This window comes from Sceloporus occidentalis, unplaced genomic scaffold (genome assembly GCF_023333645.1).
Source record: "Sceloporus occidentalis isolate IW3139 unplaced genomic scaffold, rSceOcc1.0.p SCAF_3, whole genome shotgun sequence".
Classification (NCBI taxonomy): domain Eukaryota; kingdom Metazoa; phylum Chordata; class Lepidosauria; order Squamata; family Phrynosomatidae; genus Sceloporus; species Sceloporus occidentalis.
This window is the reverse complement of record NW_028316983.1, coordinates 118,019,194-118,041,331: the sequence shown is the minus strand read 5'-3', so window position 1 is coordinate 118,041,331 and position 22,138 is coordinate 118,019,194. Positions and strand designations below refer to the sequence as shown.

At 39.7% G+C, this 22,138-nt stretch overlaps 1 protein-coding gene across 6 annotated transcripts in view; it reads left to right on the top strand.

Moving 5' to 3' along the window:
• Positions 1-22,138, top strand: part of LOC149316626 (ras GTPase-activating protein nGAP-like) — a 280,129-nt gene that overhangs the window by 210,603 nt on the left and 47,388 nt on the right. For all 6 annotated transcript variants that reach the window (XM_089515961.1, XM_089515960.1, XM_089515964.1 and 3 more), the window contains one exon: positions 4,544-4,653. In XM_089515961.1, coding sequence (XP_089372087.1) covers positions 4,544-4,653 — 110 coding nt within the window. The remainder of the gene's footprint in view (positions 1-4,543; positions 4,654-22,138) is intronic.

Below are 22,138 nucleotides of genomic sequence, written 5' to 3'. Positions count from 1 at the left end.
TTCAGGTTGACTGTTAATTTGGAGAACTGCAGGGAATTTTTCAGTGCAGTTCTGTGCTTGTCCACTTAATAAGTTCCACTGGGTTCCATTGGACTTTATCCCAGGTAGGAGAAGAGTGCTGAGGATACTGTGACCAGCCAAAAAGACAAACAAATGAATCCTTGAGTAGCTCAAAACAGAACCACCATTACCCCTGGAAGCCAAGATGATTGAACTGAGGCTGTCATACTTTGGCCACATCATGAGAAGGCATCACTCACTCAAAAAGACATTAATGTTTGGAAACGTGGAGGACAAGTAGAAAGAGAGGAAGACTGGACACCAGATGGCTAGATTCAATTAGACATGAATCTACAAGACTTAAGCAAAGCAGTGAAGGATAGCAGGTCTTGAAGATAACTCATCCACAGGGTCACTATAAGACAGGGCTGACTCAAGGGCAGTTAACAAGAACAACAGCAACGACATTTATAGACGGTTCCCACACTGGTAAATTTCAGAGTGGAGCTAATTACAGTCCTCGTCACACAAGTTGATTTTATTTACTTATTACCAAAAATTACGTTACAAATCTATGAATCACGTCCAGAGGCACATTTTAGAGGATATTTTATTCATTTTCAGTACTTGAGACATCTTCTGCAACATTTGCGTTGTTGTGTGCCTTCAAGTCGTTTGTGACACGGCAACCCTAAGGTGAAGCTATTGTGGGGTTTTCTGGGGCTGAGAGTGTGTGACTCACCCAAGGTCACCCAGCCATTTTCCATGACCGAGCGGGAAATCAAACCCTGATCTCCAGAGTCCTAGTCCTACACTCAAACCATTAAGCCACGCTGGCCCTCTCTACAAGATTAATTGAAAGTTGTTCATTGGAATAAAAAGCAGAGTGCTACAATAGCCAAGACTAACCATTACAAAGGAGGAAGTTCCCAGCTCATATTTTGCCTCTGCTTTAAATTTAGCACCCCTCCTCTGTAATGTGGGAATAATAACACTGACTTACATTGCATAGTTCTAGTGAGAATTACAAGGTAATGTATGTGAAATGCTTCAAATACTCGGAAGCACTATATTAATGCTAAGGATAATTAGGTCTGTTATTATTCCTTACTGTCACCTTGTTCATGCAATCTCCTATGTACTTTGACCTTCTCTTATATAAATACCTTTATTATTCTAGTTGAGTTCCAACACTGGCCCCAAGAGAGAGCCTAAAGCGTGTATTGATCATCTGCCTTTTAATGGCACTTTTCAAAGGGTCTACTAAACTGTCTGTAAACAGGGCTGGCTTTTTTATGCTGTGCATGGCTACAAATCTGCTGCTCTTAACAAAGTGCTATCTCTTCTTCAGGGACCCTTATTCCAATACTGTCATTCCTTGTCATTCTTATTCTTCAGTTTTTTCAGCATTATTTCATCATTTCCATATCCCTTTATTAATTGTATTAAAGTGTTGCCTCACTTCGCTTGGCAGTTCTCCAAATCATAGTGTGCTATATCTTCTCAAGTTTATTTAAATCTTTGGTATTTGTAGGGGAGTTAATATTTAATTTAATTAAGATATTTAATTTAGTTAGTGTCTTCATTTTTACCTCATTTTTTTGTCTCCACGTGCCCTTAAGGTTGCGTACAACAATAACATGGTTTTGAAGCAAGATAGTATTTTAATAAAATGAAATAAAACACTTAAAACAAACAGCAGTAGCTGGGATTTGAAATCACTTCTTCAGTTTATGATCAGTTGAAGGTGAAGCTTTTGCTTACCTCACCTATGTAAAAATAAATGGGCATCTGCTGGAATTAGGTATTAGGATTGCTCAAGTTTATGGAATCTGTAAACAGAACTCCAGCTATACGCAACAAATGATTAAATTAGTGAAATCTTCCTTGCGCTGCTAATCTTCCCCCCCAACAACTGCAAACACAATTGTTTGAACCTACAAGGCTCTCAGTAGTGCCATTCTAGCACAAGAACTGTGTGTATAATACTGTCAGCAAGTTTGAGGGTTTCTTCTATTGCTGCATCTTCATGTGCATATGTTTATATGGCTTATGTAACAATAGATATTAGACTGAAGGAACGTTTGTCAGAGGTATGATAAATGATCTGGAGTAGCTTAATTTTATGTCACAAAAATACTATAGCTAAACATCTAGGGAATGGAGATAACAGTGATGGACTTGAAATAGGTAAATTTAGGAGGAAAAGAGACTACAAAGGATGTAAGTGGTCATAAATACCTAGCTTCGACGAAGCACATATGTAATTCTGGACAGGGCATAGTCATCATTCCTGGCAGTACAGTACAGTAGCCTTCTGTACTACTTATTCCAGAAATAAATGGTTTCTTGAGACAAGGTATTAGGACAACATCGGAAACAACTACCATCCACAACTTGTGTGTGTCCAGACTGCTGGCATATTTAAGCTCCACTTCTTCATTTTCTCAGTGGGGGGAATTATTTCAGCCAAGTGAAATATTTTTACTATTCTGTTACTTGAGTACAAGCCTGAGGTTCTCCCACCCACCCCACCTAGGGTGTGCATGCTTATATTTGTAGATGTGTTCAAATACTGGAAATCTTTGGGAACATGTGATTTGAAAACTGTAGGTCATGCTCAACAATTTAAAGTTTTGGATGTTGTGACATGATTTTATTTGATAAAGAAAACACTTGTTGGCTATGATTTGCATACCCTTAACTTTAGACCAGAGGTACACCTTCACTGGCTTTGGAGAAGTAAATTAAGCCAAGGACATTTTTTTTTGGGGGGGGGGGGGAATTCATAGAGTAGGCAGAAATCTAGACATGATAGATTCTGACGGAGTGAGTTCTAGGCTATATTTCCCTTGTCACATTTCTAATTGAATGAGTGGGTGGGCCTTTTTTTTAAAGAGTAGACTCTTGCCCACACTGTGGCCCACCATCGCAGTGGTACTCTCTGATAAGCAAGAAGTCTCACTTCTCCCAAGCATACATCTCTGTGTCTGGATTATGCTATTGTGCAGGGACACTTGCACGATAGAATACTTCCCTCAGACATTCCTCCATATACAAAACCAGTGTGTCTTGAAAAGGCTAGGTTAAAACCCTTCTCTCAGACATGCTAATCTTCTCTGAGAAGGGATTTTTGGTAATACAAGAGCATGCCATCATGCAAGTCCAAACTGAATCTGGAAACCTAGACGCCAGATTTCAAGTTCACCTGCTGTTTGTTAGATTGAAATTGTAGTATTCATGGCTTCAGTCTCTCGCTGGAGTGAAGGGAAATTGTTGGGAGATATTAGAATTCTCCACAATCTTCATCCACTACCCACTTTTTACTAGGGGTAAAAAGTGTTCTTTAATTAGCAATTTTTTAATTAGCAATCAAACAACCAAAATGTTAGCTGCTTAAATTAGTGGAGATCCAAGTTGGAGGGGTGCTATTTTGGTCCTGTACAGAATTATAACAGGAATGAAAAGAAGAGTTGAAGAGGGCCTCCTGACAGTAAATGAGAATTTGTGCTGAATTGTAACTTTTCACATGTTTCATTTATTATCTCAAAAACTCACCTGTGCAGAGATTTGGTAAAATATATATTTATTTCAATAAAACCAATAAATTTTGGCAAGAAGGCAGATACAGTGGCCCTTGGTATCCTCTTGAGTTTGGTTCCGACCTCTGTGGATACCAAAATTTGTGGATGCTCGAGTCCCATTATGTACAGTGCTGGAGTAAAATCCTGTTCCTTATATAAATTGGCAAAACAAGGTTTGTTTTTTTGGAGGGGAAAATTCTGGAATATGAATCTGTGGATATGGCGGGGGGGGGGCTAATTGTATATTTCATCATGTTGCTCCCACCTCCAGCATGCTTTGAGTTACTGTCACATAGAGCTTATACTTCTGTGTTTGTTTTGCAGATCCCTACATATTTATAGCTTTCTTCCCATTTCATTAAAAGATGTACATTAATTTGTGAATGGTTTATGGAGTTGCTGGGCCTTCTTGGTGACATGAACCTCTTGTTTTTCTTGGATTCTTCCTTGGTAACTTTAAAGCACCAACTGTTCTCTCCTGATTCATTTGGTCACTTTAGATACATTTGCAGAGAAAAGGAGCTGTGATGCCTTTATCTTATGTCTGAGTAAGATCACTGTATTTTGCCAGGGAGCGGGGATTGGCATAAAAAAATTGCTACAAATTCTTTCCTCTCTTCACCTTCACTTTAAACAGACCTCAGATATGTTACAGCCCCCATAATCCCATACCTAACACAGCTATTGGCCATGCTGCCTTGGTTATCCTAAGAGCTGTGGTCCCCCCACTCCAAATAATCTTTCAGACAGTGGTGGCTGATGGTTTGTATGTCAATGTGATTATATTTTGACTTAAAGAACCTCCCTGGGTCCTGCTTAAAAGAACATTGTGTCACAAAAGAAGTAGCCCATTTATGATCATGAAGACGATCATTATCTAGTGACTAGTTAGAAGGTACTTTAAAAGGAATAATGATAATAAATTGCATTGTTTCTCTTCCTGCTGCTTTCCATTTTAGGGCTTCTTCAGTAAACGGCTTAAAGGTTCAATCAAAAGAACAAAGAGCCAATCAAAATTGGACAGGAACACCAGCTTCCGTCTTCCATCTCTTCGGCCTGCTGATGACAGGTAAGAGTTTTCATGGAGAACAATGAAGGGTAATCATTTTCACTTCCAGATATTTGACATGTTATATTAATCTGTGTATGAGCAGGCATTTCATGAGAAACCACGAAGAAGTTGGGTTGCAACTCAGCTCACTTTTGATTTGCTCTCAGAATGCTCAGACATAGCTTGCATTTTTCCAGCCATTTGCAGTATTACAGCCACTTTGAAAACGCATGGAAATCTTTTTGATACTTTCCCTTGCCCACTTGTGCCAATGGTACAATAGCATGGCCCATTCAATACCATGTAAGTGAGACAGTGTCCCAGAATAGCTTCCAAGAAGTGCAGCTTTGTTAAGTTTGTAGCAGAAAAACAGCAGAGCTTTATGGTACCTTAGATAAACTGATTTATTGTGACATGAGTTTTTGTTTCATGAGTGGATTCAGGTTCCTACACATTTCAAGTGCCACAGGTGTTACTCTCTACAAAGAGCTGAAAAATACCAAGGAGTTGACTTGATGAAGGGAGAGATCGTACAGTTACACAGACCCCACGCATCTGAAGAAATAGGCTCAAATTTAGGAAAGCTGATGCTACCAGCTTCTTCTTTTTCAGTGTCTCAAACATGATGCGAGATCCCTTTGCATACTGACTTTCCAGACTGATACGGCTATGTTTTTGAATTCTTACACAAACCCTGTGTTGTTAAACCTTTAAAGAGGGCTTTTCTTCCATGATCAGTGGAGATCCCTTGCTCAGGTATACTGTATTTCCAATTCAGCTAGCTGTTCACCTCATCCCATGAGAAGAAGTCTCAGGTACGGTGCTTTCTGTCTTGAAATTTTCTGTTTGAGATGCACAGGATCCAAGTCTTGGCAGCCTTCTTAGGCTTTAGAGTGTTGCATATTTATTTTCATTTTTTCATCAGAGACTGTTTGCTACTGTCATGGCGTGCTTCCTTAATCAATAACACAATCTTCTTTGTTTAGAGAACAGCAGAATAAAATCATGGTGACAGTAAAGCTTTACCAACATCTAACTGTCTTGTTTAATCTGTGATTTATGGAACGCCTGTCCTCTAGATGTGGGTTTGTAGTGGGTGACATTGCTTATCAATATAATATCATATGCACTGCAGTTAAAAAAATTCACCACTCTTGTGGTGGGGCTTATTCTGAACTATTAAGCTCATGAATATGTTTACATCAGAATGCTAGATCCTAACAGTGAAAACATTTGAAAAAGTGTGGTGATAACTTTATTTTTTTGCAGGGGATGCATTCAGCAAGGAATATAATAGGAAGCTTGTGGCAAAGTACCATGAGATTGAGGGGTCTCCCAAAGATACTCTGCTTTGGGTGTTGATGCTACTTTATAGACCAACATTATCCATAGGTTGTCAGTTTTCAGAAAGCACTGTGACATTGTGAAGTCAAAGGCTTTCACAGCCGCCATTCATATTTTTTGTGGGTTTTATGGGCTATGTGGCCTTGTTCTAGAATCATAGAATCGTAGAGTTGGAAGAGACCACTAGGGCCATCCAGTCCAACCCCCTGCCATGCAGGAAATCCAAATCAAAGCATCCCTGACAGATGGCCATCCAGCCTCTGTTTAAAGACCTCCAAGGAAGGAGACTCTATCACCCTCCGAGGGAGTGCATTCCACTGTCGAACAGCCCTTACTGTCAGGAAGTTCCTCCTAATGTTCAGGTGGAATCTCTTTTCCTGTAGCTTGCATCCATTGTTCCGGGTCCTGTTCTCTGGAGCAGCAGAAAACAAGCTTGCTCCCTCCTCAATATGACATCCTTTCAAATATTTAAACAGGGCTATCATATCACCTCTTAACCTTCTTTTCTCCAGGCTAAACATCCCCAGCTCCCTAAGTCGTTCCTCATAGGGCATGGTTTCCAGACCCTTCACCATTTTTGTCACCCTCCTTTGGACACGCTCCAGTTTCTCAATGTCCTTTCTGAATTGTGGCGCCCAGAACTGGACACAATATTCTAGGTGGGGCCTGACCAAAGCAGAATACAGTGGCACTATTACTTCTCTTGATCTAGACACTATACTTCTATTGATGCAGCCTAAAATTGCATTGGCCTTTTTAGCTGCCGCATCACACTGTTGACTCATGTTCAACTTGTGGTCTACTTGGACTCCTAGATCCCTTTCACACGTAGTTTCATTCAGCCAGGTGTCGCCCATCCTATATCTGTGCATTTTATTTTTCCGCCCTAAGTGCAATACCTTACATTTCTCTGTGTTGAATTTCATTTTGTTAGCTTTGGCCCAGCTTTCTAGTCTATTCAGGTCATTTTGAATCTTGATCCTGTCCTCTGGGGTATTAGCTATTCCCCCTAATTTGGTGTCATCTGCAAATTTGATAAGTATGCTCCCAATTCTGTCATCCAGGTCATTGATAAAGATGTTGAATAGCACTGGGCCCAGGACAGAGCCCTGTGGGACCCCACTGGTCACTTCTCTCCAGGATGAAAAGGAGCCATTGTTGAGCACCCTTTGGGTTCGGCCGGTCAACCAATTACAGATCCATTTAACAGTTCCTTTGTCTAGCCCACATTTTACAAGCTTGTTTGCAAGAATGTCATGGGAAACCTTGTCAAAGGCCTTACTGAAATCCAGATATACTATATCCACAGCATTCCCTTCATCTACCAAGCTGGTAATTTTGTCAAAGAAAGAGATTAGATTTGTCTGGCATGACTTGTTTCTCTGAAACCCATGTTGACTTTTTGTGATTATGGCATTGCCTTCTAGATGTTCACAGACTCTCTGTTTAATGATCTGCTCCAGAATCTTTCCTAGTACTGATGTTAGACTAACTGGACGATAATTGTTGGGATCCTCTTTTTTCCCCTTTTTGAAGATGGGGACAACGTTTGCCCTCCTCCAGTCTGCTGGGATCTCTCCTGTTCTCCAGGAGTTTTCAAATATGATTGCCAATGGCTCCGATATTACTTTTGCCAGTTCTTTTAATACCCTTGGATGGAGTTCATCTGGTCCCGGAGACTTAAATTCATTTAGATTAACAAGGTGTTCCTCTACTATCTCTTTACTGATTCTGTGCTGAAATTCCCCTATTCTGTCCTCTGCTCCATTATCCTCAGGTTGAGCACCCTTTGCCTTTTCTGAGAAGACTGAGGCAAAGAAGGTGTTGAGTAATTCTGCCTTTTCTCTATCTCCTGTTAGCATTTTGCCATCTTCTCCACGCAGTGGCCCTACCGTTTCCTTCTTCTTCCTCTTGCTGCGGACATATCCAAAAAAGCCCTTTTTATTGTTCTTAACCTCTCTAGCAAGCCTGAGTTCATTCTGCGCTTTAGCTTTTCTGACTTTACCCCTACACATGCCTGCTATTTCTTTGAATTCCTTTTTCGTGATTTCCCCCTTTTTCCATTTCTTATACATGTTCCGTTTCAAACTTAGCTCGGTTGAAAGTTCCTTAGTCATCCATCCTGGTTTCTTGAGACACCTCCCGTTTTTCTTTCTCACTGGAACTGTTTGAAATTGTGCCTTCAGTATCTCCCTTTTGAGAAAGTCCCATCCGTCCTGAACTCCTTTATCTTTTAGTATTTCTGACCATGGAATCGCCCTCAATACTTCTCTAAGTTTACTGAAATCCGCTCTCCTAAAGTCTAGGATGCGTGTCTGACTCTGCCTGGCTTCTCCTTTCCACTGTATTACAAACTCCAGGAGTAATACAAACTCTAGAAGAATTTATTCCTGATGTTTTGCCTGCATGTGTGACTGGCATCTTCTGAGCTCAATAAATCCACAAAAAATCATGATGATATCCTTCAACCCCCCCACCCCCAACTCACACACATAGAAACAATAGAAATGTAATTAGAAAGTGTTGGTGAGATTCTTGCTCCAGACTAGAAGATGGACCTGTCAGTGGATGAATCATAGAATCACAGAGCTGGTTCAGATCCCATCCTTTTCTTCCCAAGGAATGGCAGCAAAGGGTTGTTTTGCTTTTGTTTTTTCTTCCTTTTCCCCCAGTAGTAAATTCATCATTGGAGAACGTAATTTGAGCTCGGAGGACCGTCTTAGAAACTGATTTTGCCCTGCAGTGGTTATGGTGAAAACCAATAGAACTCTGAGCCCTCCTTTTGTTTTTGAAACAGCCCATGGAAGAGAAACTAACAGGCTAAACAGACTGGCCAAAAGGGCCAGCGTTGGGGTGGAGTGGGGGCGTGGTGACTGCATGCCCTGACTCCACCCCCAAGCTGTCAAGAAGCCGCTGGGCCGACCAGATGGAGGGTGGATCCATGATGTTTCTTTGGCACAGCCTTTAGACACGCTGTGCTGAAAAAACACAGTAAAAATGCCACGGTGGTGGCAAGGGTGGCTTTTTGCCGGCTCCAAAAGGAGTGGCTTTCTACCGTTTCTTTTGGATCTGGCAAATCGCCAGATCGGGGCTGTAGTATGCAGTTGTTGCAACCCCAGAGGGGTGGTGGCAAGCCGCTCCTTTGAGGCCGTCTGTTTTAGTCCCTACGTCTTTCCTCCCCTGTCATTGCTTCAGAATCAGAGCGAGGGCTTGCTGTCCCTTTGTCTATAAGATGGATGAGCAATATCTGTCCCTCTAGATGTTACTGGATTGGAACTCTCATCAGGTCTGGCACATAGCAAGTGGTGATGGATGATGAGAGTTGTAGTTCTACAACACTTCAGTGCCTCCTTGTTCTACAGAATGCCTCTGAAATTAGGAGAGGAGGCTGGCAGGAAAATTCTGTGGAAGCTGCTGCTATGATTAAAAATCACACAGATAAGTCCGCGGCCTAACCAGTCATCCCATTTGGTTCCCTTTAATAGAAGATCAGGAAGGGAGACAACAGTTCTCCTCAATGCTTAGGATTCATGTCTGCATATTGTTTTCTACTGCTGGGCATATTTCCTGGCAGCGTTATGGAGGCATGGGTGTGCAGCTGCATTCTTAGAAGTTGGGGGTGGTATGAGATCCCTGGCCCTCTGCTTTGTTTTCACTTTTCCCCCCTTTCTCATACTTTCCTCCTATTTGGAGCAAATTTCACTTTACAAAGTATAAACAACAAAAGGCAGCATCAATGCAGTTGCCTTCACAGCCACAGAAGAGAAAATTTCAGTGGCCAGTAGAACTTTTCACCAGAGTAATGGGGGGGGGGGGTGTTGAACTGTTTTACAGTACCTGCACAGCTTTCTCAAGCTTAGTCTTTAGTGCAGTGTTTATAATAAAGTTGTTGCCCATTCTGTCAGCGGACTTAATTCAGAAGCACTTCAGAACAAGAAGCAAGTGAAAAATTTGACCAGACGCTTTTATCTTGCAGTCTGACTTTGGCAGAAGAACCTGGTTACCTAAACCTCAGTCAGGAAGCATTAGCAAGAACTCTTTTTATTTATTTCCCTAAGGAATGCATACCCCACCCTGCCAAAGAATTTTCCTATGCACCTTCCCACACCCAGTATATTTAGAGTTACTGGTCTCCCAGCTGCTGACACACCTCCCTGTTACAGCTACTACAATATAGCACTTGCTTGTGCCCAAATGAAGTAACTGAGTTCCAACAAATCTCTGCTTGTTTTGGACAATGCTGGAAATCTAGTTTAAGTCTCAAGATGCTTTCAGAGTCCCTACCCTGTCAGCTCTCTACCTTATCCTTTATCACATGCACAACCCAATAGAAGAACTGGGGATCTTGCTTTTTATGTGAATGGTTCACTATGCACTTTATTAACCACACTACAGAGAGTGTGGGAAGTGACTTTGAAGCCCCAGACCTACTCTTGATAGCAATTCAGATAGAATCTGAATATTCATGTCATGTCTGAACAGGCTATATGCAACCGTTTTTAACATTATGCAAATTAATATGCATGAAAGTATGCTTGTTTTGCATTAGACAGCTAAATTTCCAGGCATTATTCTAAACTGATCGTAAATGTTTGCAGTAATGAGGTTGTTTTTCTACAAGGGAGGATTATAATGGCAAATGGGGCAGAATATGAGTGAAGGAACAAGCATTGCTGTTTCTGTTGCAGGAGGGACTGGGATGCTGACTGGAGACCATGAGAGGCAAATCAGATAAGGCTTTGTGTTCTTTATCTGTTAATGACATACCATAGGGAACTGGACTGTTATCTTACTGGAAAGTAAAAATTTGGCTTGATCACAAAATTTGTTCAGTATTTTTTTTGGGGGGGGGAGTTAAAATATAGTAATGAACCATCAGATAATGTAATAAATGATAGTAACTCTATTTGAAATGACTTTGACATTTGACACCTTTAGGCACAACCCAGCCCTAACAGATGTTCATCACACTTATGCAAAATGTAGGAACTGGAGAAGTCAGATGACTTTTTAAGTTATTTCCAGTGTTGCCTGAGCCTTTTAAAACTCATTAGTGCTTGGGAGAAATAAAATAAAAGGGTACAAGTATAATAATGTGAGTGGCCCACTACAAATAGCTTAATCCTGTGAGACAATCTGGCTATTTAAATCCATGTTTTTTGTAGTGTAACAGCTGGTGGTCGAACTTACTGAGCTTTTCTCCTATCAGCAAGCAGGAGGGTTTTAGCTCATAGATATGAGTAACATGATAGAAAGGAGCTTTTGCAGAAGTCATTAGGGTTGGAGCTCTGACGTAAGGAATGCACATTCCTTCCCAGAACATCTTGTTTAGCCTAGTGCCTTTATCATGTTTAATATTAAATCATGTATCTGTGACTCCTTTCAAATCTTCATTTTAATGTTAAAAATAGTTTGTCTTCCATTTCTGTAATTTTATAACTTTTATGCTGTTTTTTAAACCAATACAGTTTACACACCCTTTAAAGGATGAAAGTCATACCTTTGCAGTTCTTTGCCAGATGTTTCATTCTGCTTGATTTTGCCTGTTCTCTTGCTGGACATTCTCACCCGTGATCATCCCCAAATAAGGCTAACATTATTTCAGCCTCCATAACTGTCATAACAAAGCGAAGTTATCTGAGTGCTTATATTTAAAAGCCCTGAATATTTCACATCAATGGTCTTTTAAAATCTATGGCCTGTTACAGACAGCCAAAATAAAGCTGCTTTGAGTCACAGTGGAGGTATGGTGTTTCAATGATGCATGTGTCCTAAGAGTCCAGAAGCCACACCAAAGCCACGCTCCAGTCCTTAGGGCTGGAGTGTGGCTTTGGTGCGACTTCTGAACTCTTAGGACGCATGCATCATTGAAACACCATACCTCCACTGTGACTCAAAGCAACTTTATTTTGGCTGTCTGTAACAGGCCTATAATAACTTTTTTTAAAAGGGCTCACTGAGGATACAAAAGTATATGATGATGGTTTTATGCAAGCTGTGGTACGAGATGTGAAGGCATCACTGCAATTCTTGGACTGGTTTTCCTTTTCTTTGTTATTTTTATGAGAATGAATTTTTATACCAGTTTAGCAGTATGGAGGACTAGATGGAGGACAAAATAATGTTCTTATTAGGTTGATTTTTCCCTCAGTTTTTATCTTTATTTTTAAATAGTTGAGCAGGAGTACCAAGTGCTGTTATCTAGAGGAAGTAACTTGTAAAGATACCACTGAGTATTCCTTGCCTAAGAAAGCCCTATCACCATAGTTAAAGGCACATACACACGCACACAAAGACCTTGCCCACCCTCCCCACCCCAAAAGCTTACCAACAGGTTATACGCTCTGAAGAAGCAATCCAGTTTGACACCACTTTAACTGCCATGGATCAGTGCTATGGGATTTCGGATTTTGAAGTTTGTTGGGACACCAGAGCTCTCTGACAAAGAAAGTTAAATATCTTAGAGAACTACAGTTCCCAAAGTTTCATAGCATTGAGCCTTGGCAGTTAAAGTGGTGTCAGACTGGATTATTTCTGCAATTCAAATGCAGCCTAAGAACTTCCTTATAGTTCAGGTGTTCCTTACTATTTGGGACATTTTAGCATCATTTGTAACAAAAATTAAAATTTTGAAATAATAAATCTTTTCACTATTTTCTGAATAAACTATACTACTCATATGATACTTTTATGCCATGATACTTTTTTGGCTTTCAGTCCATAAAGTGTGCTAATATTGCATTTTTCAATTTTTGCAGAACTTTCGAAGAGGAGAAAAAAATCCATTTTTGGGGGGGAGGGAATGCATATAAAAATGGTGTGGGGGGATTTCCCTGTGGCTTCAAAAATGTCTGGAAATGTTATCACTCTAGGGAAGTAACAAAGAAATTCAAGTTTTTGTCATGCCCTTTCTCATAAGCAGTATCCTTTGACTCCATATTAGATAACAGTTTGGGATAGTTTGAAATGACATTTGTATTACTGGCTTTTTTTATATCAAATTGAAGAACCACCAAGCTACCATAGAAGCTGAACAATGAGGACTGATAATATTGATGGGTAAAAGCAGGACAGTTCTGTTTGGATAGAGACATAGATTTGTGAAGTCCTTATCTAACTGTGTCAACAACTACTCCAGCTTTTCCACTGGTACCAATAAACCAGTATTCTTAACACCACTCCTGTGTTATCCATCCACATCAAGTCTGGTCTGCAGCTGTTTGTCTGGAGAGCAATCTGCTGTTCAGGTTGCAAAGTGCTGTGCTAGTTGCTTGAAAAAGTGTCTTCTCTTTGGAAATAAATTGATGGGCATTTGTGGAAATGGCTTGCAACCTGGGAAGCTCCTCTTGCTGAAGAGACTGAATGTTTAATGAAGTCTTGGCGGCATTAATAGTCTGATCTCCTTTTAATGCACCCATCAGACCAATTCCTTAGCTACCTCTACTCCATATATTGTTGTTGAAACAAAACTCTTTTTACTTTGTGTCTCAGCGTCTGGCAGTAAAATGGAACATGCTGATCATTTGTATTATATATCTGCTGCTATGTTGGTCCCAGTAAACGGGAGACTATATATACAGTTCATTCTTTTCCAGATGGTCCACCATCCATTGACAGATTTAAGTATTCTGTGTACAATTCATCTTACGATTCAAGAAGCCTCTGTGTTTATGTACAAGATACCTCTCCTTTCTTTGTTTTATTTCCTACAAGCCTCAGCTGAGGTACCAGATTAAAACGCACAAAATATTCTTCATAATTGCTTTCTTTAACACATTTGAATTATTTGATTCCAGGCCAGTTTCAGGAAGACTGTTCCATAAATTAACACTCCTAATACTTAAGAAATTGTTCTTCTTGATGTTGTGGTTCTTGTTTTTGTTGTGTGCCTCCAAGTTATTTCCAATTTACGGCTACCCTAAGGTAAACATATTGTGGGGTTTTCATGGCAAGTGTCTTCAGAAGGGGTTTGCCATTGCCATCCTCTGAGGCTGAGAGAGTGTGACTTGGTTTCTGTGGCTGGTCTCCAAAGTCATAGTCCAACGCTCAAGCCATTATACCATCTACTTAAGAAACATGCTAGCAATTTTCTATCTAAACTTGTTAATGTCCAGTTGGCAGCAATTCATTCTAGTACCAAGAGTCAGTTTTAACTTTTTTTTTCCTGCATGAAGAAATCATCTATTAGATGGATCTTTTAAGAAACAAACAAAAATCCATATTCTTCAAATTGCTCACGTATATTCTGATTTACTTACTGGACATATTTGTATGCCAGTCATACAATGTGTATTTCCTGGATAGAGAAACTAGATTTACTGAATACAAACATTTTCAATTTTAATTTTCCAGAAAACTAAAGTGCAAAATAATTGAATTTCCATACTCCATGCACTCTCGACCTTGGTTTCTGTCCAAAGCAAATGGGTTGAGGGGGGAGTGATGCTAATCTGTCACAGCAAAAGCAAGGTCTGTGTGGCACCTTAAGGACTAACCAGTTTTTTTCTGATAAAAGGTTGTGTGGACTGCAGGTTGCATCAGTTGCTGTGAATTTTGCTCCACCTGGCAGATCATTATATACATGGTCAGGTGAGGATGTGAATGGGTGCAGATATAATCAGTGGGCTAAGTAAGAAATTTGCCATGAACCAGCAAGCATGTTAATGTACACTGTCCAGTCACTCCCAGTTGGCTTCTCTTGCCCATGTGGTTTGTTTAACAATGCAGTATATCCAAACAGAGATACTTGGCTTGCCTCATAGTGATTTCACTTCTAGTTCATTCGGACAGCAGGAAAGAGGCTTGTACCACTGTGCTGTAGAGGACTGTCATTGTACACAGGTGCTGGTGTCGTTTTTGGACACTGTACCCATGCTGTGTTTGGATGACTGAGGGATACAGTGGTCAGTAGTGCTTTGGTGGCCAAATTTGATAGAAGCTCACATAGGAGAAGTGTGCTCTCCTTTATAAAAACTTTGTTTTTGTTTTTGACTTGGAGTGAGCAGCTGTTCCAGCTATTTGCGTATCACAAACACTTTCCTATGCCGTTTCCAGTGTCTTAGAAATCCCTCTGCTATTCCAAATGCCTCTCCGTAGAGTCTACTGTAAATTATGCTCCCAATATGCCACTAAGTCTGATGCTACCTGACATGCTTCAGCTTGTGCCTTGGGCACATTTTGAATTGTCTTCTATTTGGTGAAGGATTTTTTCTGAGATGCCCAAGGTCATATATAGCCCCAGTGTACTGAAGTAGTCACAGTATTTTTTTCCCTATGTTTGGTTGTTGTCTTTTGCATTATTTTTATCATTTCAACACATATACAGTCTATGCACACTATTAAGAATGTTAAAATAAGAAGAAAGCACAGGGTCCAAGAATGACACCAGCACTTGTGTACAATGAGCTTTAATAGTGTGGAATAATTAACAAACAAGGGAGAGTTTCCATAATAACAAATGTAGTTAGTATTTGGGAAGAGAACAGTTTGATATTGCCATTTTGGGGCCAGAGACTGCTTCTTTTTTTCCTAACCAAGCCCATAATCCTTCCCCTTGGTTTTGTTTGTCACAGAGGGAGAGAGGGGATGGTGAGTTGCATATGTTGTCAGTAGTTGCAGTTAAAGCTCTGTGGACAGCTGGGAGGGTTTTGCCCTCTTGGGATTTACTGCCACGTGGGAATCCTCCTGATTTAGTAAAAATCATTTTATGGCATTATCAGACAGCTGTAAAGTGTCAGAGGATTCTTTTCCTGCTTCCCGAGAATGGCCTCTTCTGCGCTCCTGGGTATCAAGTAGCCATGGCTTTGGGGTTTGTGGTGAAGCGGTACCGCTGTGCACATGCCAGTTCCTTCTACTTTAGGTGGGTCTTTTCTTTCAAAATGTCATTCTTGAACTACAGAGGATAGTGTCAAGCCAGCTTAACAAACAAAGTGATTCTTGCAGGCTTTTCTCTTTCTGTTACTTGTCTCATTTGCAATCCTAGTTTACAGAAGACAATAACATTGAAGAGGGTTGATTTGATGCTATTTGAGTGGGAGCGATAGGCATCGGCTGGTGCTTTGTCTTACGCCGGAATTTGCCTCCCATTCAGCATATGCTATCGCTCACCTTAGCGTTTGCATGTACACACAAGGGAGAATGTTGTTTTTCTTATTTAATGAGTACTTCTTTCATTCTGTCTTAAAGACAGACATCCAGGTAGCAGCTGTCCTTAAAACTGTATAAAGAAATATGTGTGGGTTGTGATATTGCTTGGCTGTAGCAGAGAATGCCTCTGAATAAGAATACCTCTGAATGAACATAGTACAGTATATTCAATACAAATGAGCATATTTCTGTTCTGGCACTACATTTTTCTGTATCTTTCAGTAGTAATAATAATGCTTATTTATTTATTTATACCCCGCTCTTCAGCCAAGGCTATCAAAGCGGCTTACAATTTGTTAATTAGATAGTATATGTGTGATTCCTGAGATTATTAAAATATATGTTATCTTCCTGGGAGAGTGTCTGAATTTCGCTCTGGAGTTTGTGGGTGTTTGCTGCAAAACTGATGTAGATGCTGCAGTTCTTATTTTTAATTTGTCTTTGAGAACAACCACCATGTGGAGCAACTCTGAGTATCTTTTTGGTTCTGCTGTCACGCTTGGCTAGCTGCTTTCCTAAACAAAAGTTGTACTTGTGAGGAGTTCTGCACCTTTACAAATATTTTCTTGTCAGGAGCTGTTCTGTTCTCGCTGATATTTGAGTTAGACTGCATTTCCATAACATGTCACACATTTCCAGGCATGCAGGGTGGGGGATCCCAGCCTACGAAATACCCTTCCATAAATAGTTGCAATATGATAGAGGGAACCCATCCCTTTAGCAGAAACTAGCACTGAAAGTCTGATACTGAAGTCTTGTCTGGTGTCTCTGTTTAATGGGTAGCAATCTGTATTAAGTGTGTCCACCAAGGACAACTGCAATGAAACATGCCAATCATAAGCAATGAATCTGAGGTCTTTAACTAAAGCTTTGTTTTTAAAGTAAGTCTGTCTCTCTCAAGTAAACTTAGGCTGACACAGATTGAAAATGAGTAGAATTCAGGTGTAAGTTAATAACATAGTGCAAACAGATTTCACGTATTTAAAATGTCTTTTTCATTGAAGCAGATTTTTTTTTCAAGCAGAAGGTTTCACTCCAGCCTGAAATAGCAACTTCTTAAGTGAAAATTGAACCTTGGAAAAGCTCTGCATCCCAGTCTCTAGCTTTTGCCAAATGGGCCTTTATGAGTCCCACTTTGCAGATGCGTAAACTGAGAATGAGAGATAAATTTGCCCATGGTTTAACAAGTTCATAAACCAAGCTGAGATTTGAATCTAATTGTATCATATTTTCTGCCTGTTAATTTATACTTACCAAGGATACACCAAAATACGTTACGAAACATAAGAGTATAACTACATCTCTAATAAGAGAGGAGCTAAAAGAACAGTGTTCAGCATTTTTAATTAGATTATTAAATCCAAGAAGAACCTACCTGTGTGAACTAATGCAGCCTATCATTAACTTCCTCTGATTCTTCTTATAATAAATAGTGAATGAACTAGATTGTATGTGTTTTTTATTACTGTGCTAGTACCTATGTTGTGTTTGCTTCTGAGCAGTTTCCAACCCTTATGAATTATTTTTAAGAGCAAATTGCCCACCCCACACAATAATGGCAGTAAATTGAAACATGCACTTTGGAGTCTGGCTTTTAAATAGGTCAGAAGCAGCAGGAGAGCTTCAGAAGCAGAGAGCAATTTGATTTTTAACCCTTCCCCATCCCTATTCTTCAATTGCTGGCTTAGGCCTTTGGAACAACTAAAAAAACGGTATCTTTTCCAGGGCTGGGGAGAAGTGATTTTGGGGTTACTCCTTGTCCTGCTCCGGAGTAAGATGTTACTTCTACATCTACTCCTGTAAAAACCTTTACCTCCTTACTCCTACTCCCCAGCCCTGAGGAAAAGCCCTGGTTGCTTTGCAAGGCTGGTGTGCATATGTTACAAATATATTTTGTTACTCTTTATTCCTACTCCTGTGAAAACCTCTTAGTCCTCACTCCTACTCCTACTCTTCAGCCCTGATCTTTTCAAATGAAGACCTTCCTGAAACTGAACAGTGACAGTCTATGGTGTATGGAAGTTAGAAAACATATGTTCTGGAAAACTGAGATCTGTGATGTTGGCTACATTGATAGTTGGTAAGACAGTTTGCTAGGAGAAACACTCGACCACAATGCAGAAATGTAGAGGAGGAGCATGTTCACCTTCATCTGTTGGGATGTTGCAGCAGGCTGCATGGTTCTGGAGTAGATCGTGGCCTCTGCTAATGTCAAAAGTCTGATTTTTCAGTACTGGACACTTGTCAATTCTGCTGCCCTGCCTTCTGCTGCCATTTTTGGATGCTGAAAGATAAGGGCAGGAATACCTCCATCACCACCCCACCATGGCAATGGGATTCTACTTCTGTGTTAAGAGTCTTAACCTATTCTCTGCCTCACTTTTTGGTACCTGCTTGACACCACCATATTGCACTGGTAAATTTCTAAATTTCCTTCTGTGAAGGAAGGAAGTGTATTGTGCTCTATTTCGGGTACCAAGGAGAAGGTTAATTGTCCAGGTTAAATGTAATTGAAATAGGGATTTGGGTGGTTAGTGGAGCTGTTGAGAAGAAACAGCTTTGTGCAAACACCTTAACACACACCCCGCAGCTTCTCTGTCACCCTTTCCATGCCTGCATGATCTTCCTGTTTACCGTAATCCTGCTTCCCTGTGATTAACTGCCATCTTCACTGAGACACTAAGCGCCACTCATTTTTCCAATACCTTCCCCTCTAATACGGGAAAGGCTCTTTTAATCTACCATCATTGCTGGTCATTAGAAAACAAGTGGAGTGGCTTTGAGTTATTATCTCTGTGCTCAAAGCTAGAGGGGTTGGGCAAATTGCCTCCTTGTTAATTGCAGCACAGGGATATCAGATAAGTTCTCTGTTTTGTGGTACAATTAAATTATTATTTTTTTCTAGAAAAGCAACTCTTTTCATCTAACCATTAATTTATGACGTTGAAGAGCTTGCTGACTAATAGCCCATTTCCAGTTCCAGTTTTGGGAGAAAAGTGGTGTACAAATAAATACATTTAATAACAATGCCAGCAACAGCACTTGCAGCAAATTCCTTCTGTGTGTACCCATGTGGTGTAATGTTGAAAAATATTGGACTGGCAGTTGTGGTAACAGAAGAGACACAGTCTTCTCATCTGTAAATGGATATGTATGTCAGAGAGTCCAGTGTTGCTCAGTTTAAGTTACAGAATAGGACCACTATAGGAACCAAAAGTTGATTTCAGGCTCCCGTCTTTTTGAGCGGAAATCCAGTTTCTGGAGCGATGACTGCACTCCTGGCCTTGTTGGGTTAACTAGTTTTAATCATTCTCTCCACCTCAGCTTTTTAATTGTTGGCTTCCTCTTCCTGTGAATTCCTGTTGTGTGGAACACATTGTATGTGGGAGTATCTCCTCATTTCTCCTGTTCGTGGCTGTTTAAGATGACGATTGTGACCCTGTAAACCGCTCTTTTGCTTGTCTAATCTTACTGATCTGGTTTCCATTTGCATTGACCAGCTTGTCCATTTTCATTGCTTTCTAGCTCTACCTCTCAAGGTAAAATTCTTATTTTGCCATCATGTGCTAACCACCTCATATCCTCTTCTCTCACTGGAATTTTCTCTAAGCATGTTACATAACATGACGTAAATATTAGAGCAAATATAGGATCTATGGGGCTTTGCCACTTCAGGATGCCAGTAGAGACTCACAGAATAGAGTCATCTAACATATGTACTAGTACTTTGTACAGAAGAAACAAGCATGGCATATGGAAAGCCTAGACAAGACCCTTTCCTTGACACCAAGTTTTTTGGGTGCAGGGAATGCTGCCTGTGAAGAAGCGTTCAGTCTTCTAAGATCACACCTGCAATCAAAGAGGTCGAAATGTCTTTGACTGTACTTGCCTTTTAGTTAGTCCCACATAACACTAAACACATGCCTGCAAAATTGAGGGCTGTAACAACTTTTTTTAAAAAATTGGATGCTGGTTTCATAGAAATTTGACATTCTTAATCTAAAAATGACCTCAGATTTGCCTCCATCACATACAGTTTTTTCACATCTTGCTTTGGCATTTCTGTGTTCTAATACTGACTGAATGAAATGATCTTGTAAAGAATTATTCTGCAAAGAGCAAGAAAGGGGCTAAAGTCTTCTAGTAGATTTTCAAAAGACTTTAATTCGGTGATACGAAACACAACAATCCATTCAAAGCACTAAAAGAAATCACACTTGGACCATCAGCGTCTATGGTCAATCGAAGCTGAGTCACAACTGAAATGATTTTTAAAAAGGAATTTGTGAAAAAGAAACATATGTGGTATGACATTTTTATTGTGTTTTTCAAATTCAGCACCCAAAAATACATTAGAAATAGCTACAATTTTGTCATCACAGGCCTGTTATGTAAGAAAACATTAAGTCAAATGCAAACTTTTTAATTTTATGCTTACTTGAGACCATTTCACACACAAGTTCCATTTTGTGAGGGATCCTGATTCACATGATGGGACATTTGTAAATCACAAACACAAGCCACTAGAATGTAATTTTCTTTCATTCCCCCCCTCCGCTTTTTTTGTATATATTCTTTCTTTCTTTTCCAACAGTGTAATAGAACAATCCATAACAACACTTCCCCGACAAATACATTCATCCACCCAAACAAAGGACACGAACAAACAGACCAATAAACAAACTAACAGAACACCTTTTAAAATTACAACTGCCTCCCTTCCTGGTATCGGTTATCTCTGAATTGATCTTTATTTCTCAGTTTGTGTATTTTTTAAATTGAACTCTACGCACTTGAACATAATATATCCTACTATCCACTTTTTCTTCTCTTATCTACTTTAATATATTGCTTATCCCTGAGGGTTTTGGCTTTCTGTTGCATAAGTTTCTAACAAATGCTGAGTCTTTTTCTATGTTCTTGTCTGTCTTTTCTTTTAATAATCTTGTTAATTTGCATTAGGTCAGTTATTTTAAAGAACCATTCTTCCAGTATCTCATATATGTTATTCTTGTATAGAAGACTTTTTCCTTGACTTTTTTTCTATTTCTTCCTCTATTATATTTAACAGATATAATTTTGGTTTCAGTTTCCATTTCTTTTTCAGTATTTTTTGCACTGAATTCAATGTATTCCAATATATTTTAGCCTCCTTGCATGACCCCCAGATGTGATAGAAAGAGGCAACATTTATTGAGCATTTATTGGAGGTTCCTTTCTACATCCTAGATAATTTTTCTGGTGTCAAGTGCCATCTATAAAACATCTTATAAAATTTTTCTCTCATATCGGCACTTGATGCAAATCCTATCCCTTTCATCCAGGCTCTTTCCCATTGTTCTAGTTGTATAGTGTGTTGGATGTTCTGTGCCCACTTATTGATACATTCTTTAACTAACTCTTCTTCTGTTTCTATTTCTAATATTTCTTACATATTTTTTTCCTATTAGATGGTCTTCTACCATGCAATTATTTTATGTAAGCTTCCCTGGAACAGGTCAGAAGTGGAAACACCCCTTTCTGGCTGGTTCAAATGGGAAGTTACATAATATGAAGTAGGTCCTGGTGGCGCAGTGTTTAAATGCCTGTACCGCAACCACTCACACAAAACCGTACGGTTTTGAGTTCAGTACTAGCCAGGGCTCAATCTTGACTCAGGCTTGCATCCTTCTGAGGTCGCTAACATGACTACCCAGCTTGTTGAGGCCAATTAAAACATCTTATTTATCTAATTCTATCTTGTATTATTATCTGTTGTTTTATATGTATTTTGTAGCATGTGCACCATTGGCAGATTTCATTTTTTTCGTTTTTATTGTTTGCATGTACAGCGCTGTGTAAATCTACAGCGCTATATAAAGAAAATATAATAATAAATAATAATAATTAGCTTACAGTTGTAAACCACTTAGAGACTGCTTAATTCAATTTGAAGCGGATTATAATTGAAGTTGTTATTGCTATTGCTGCCTTCATATGTGTGATGACAGCCACTGTGTGGAATACCCTCTGC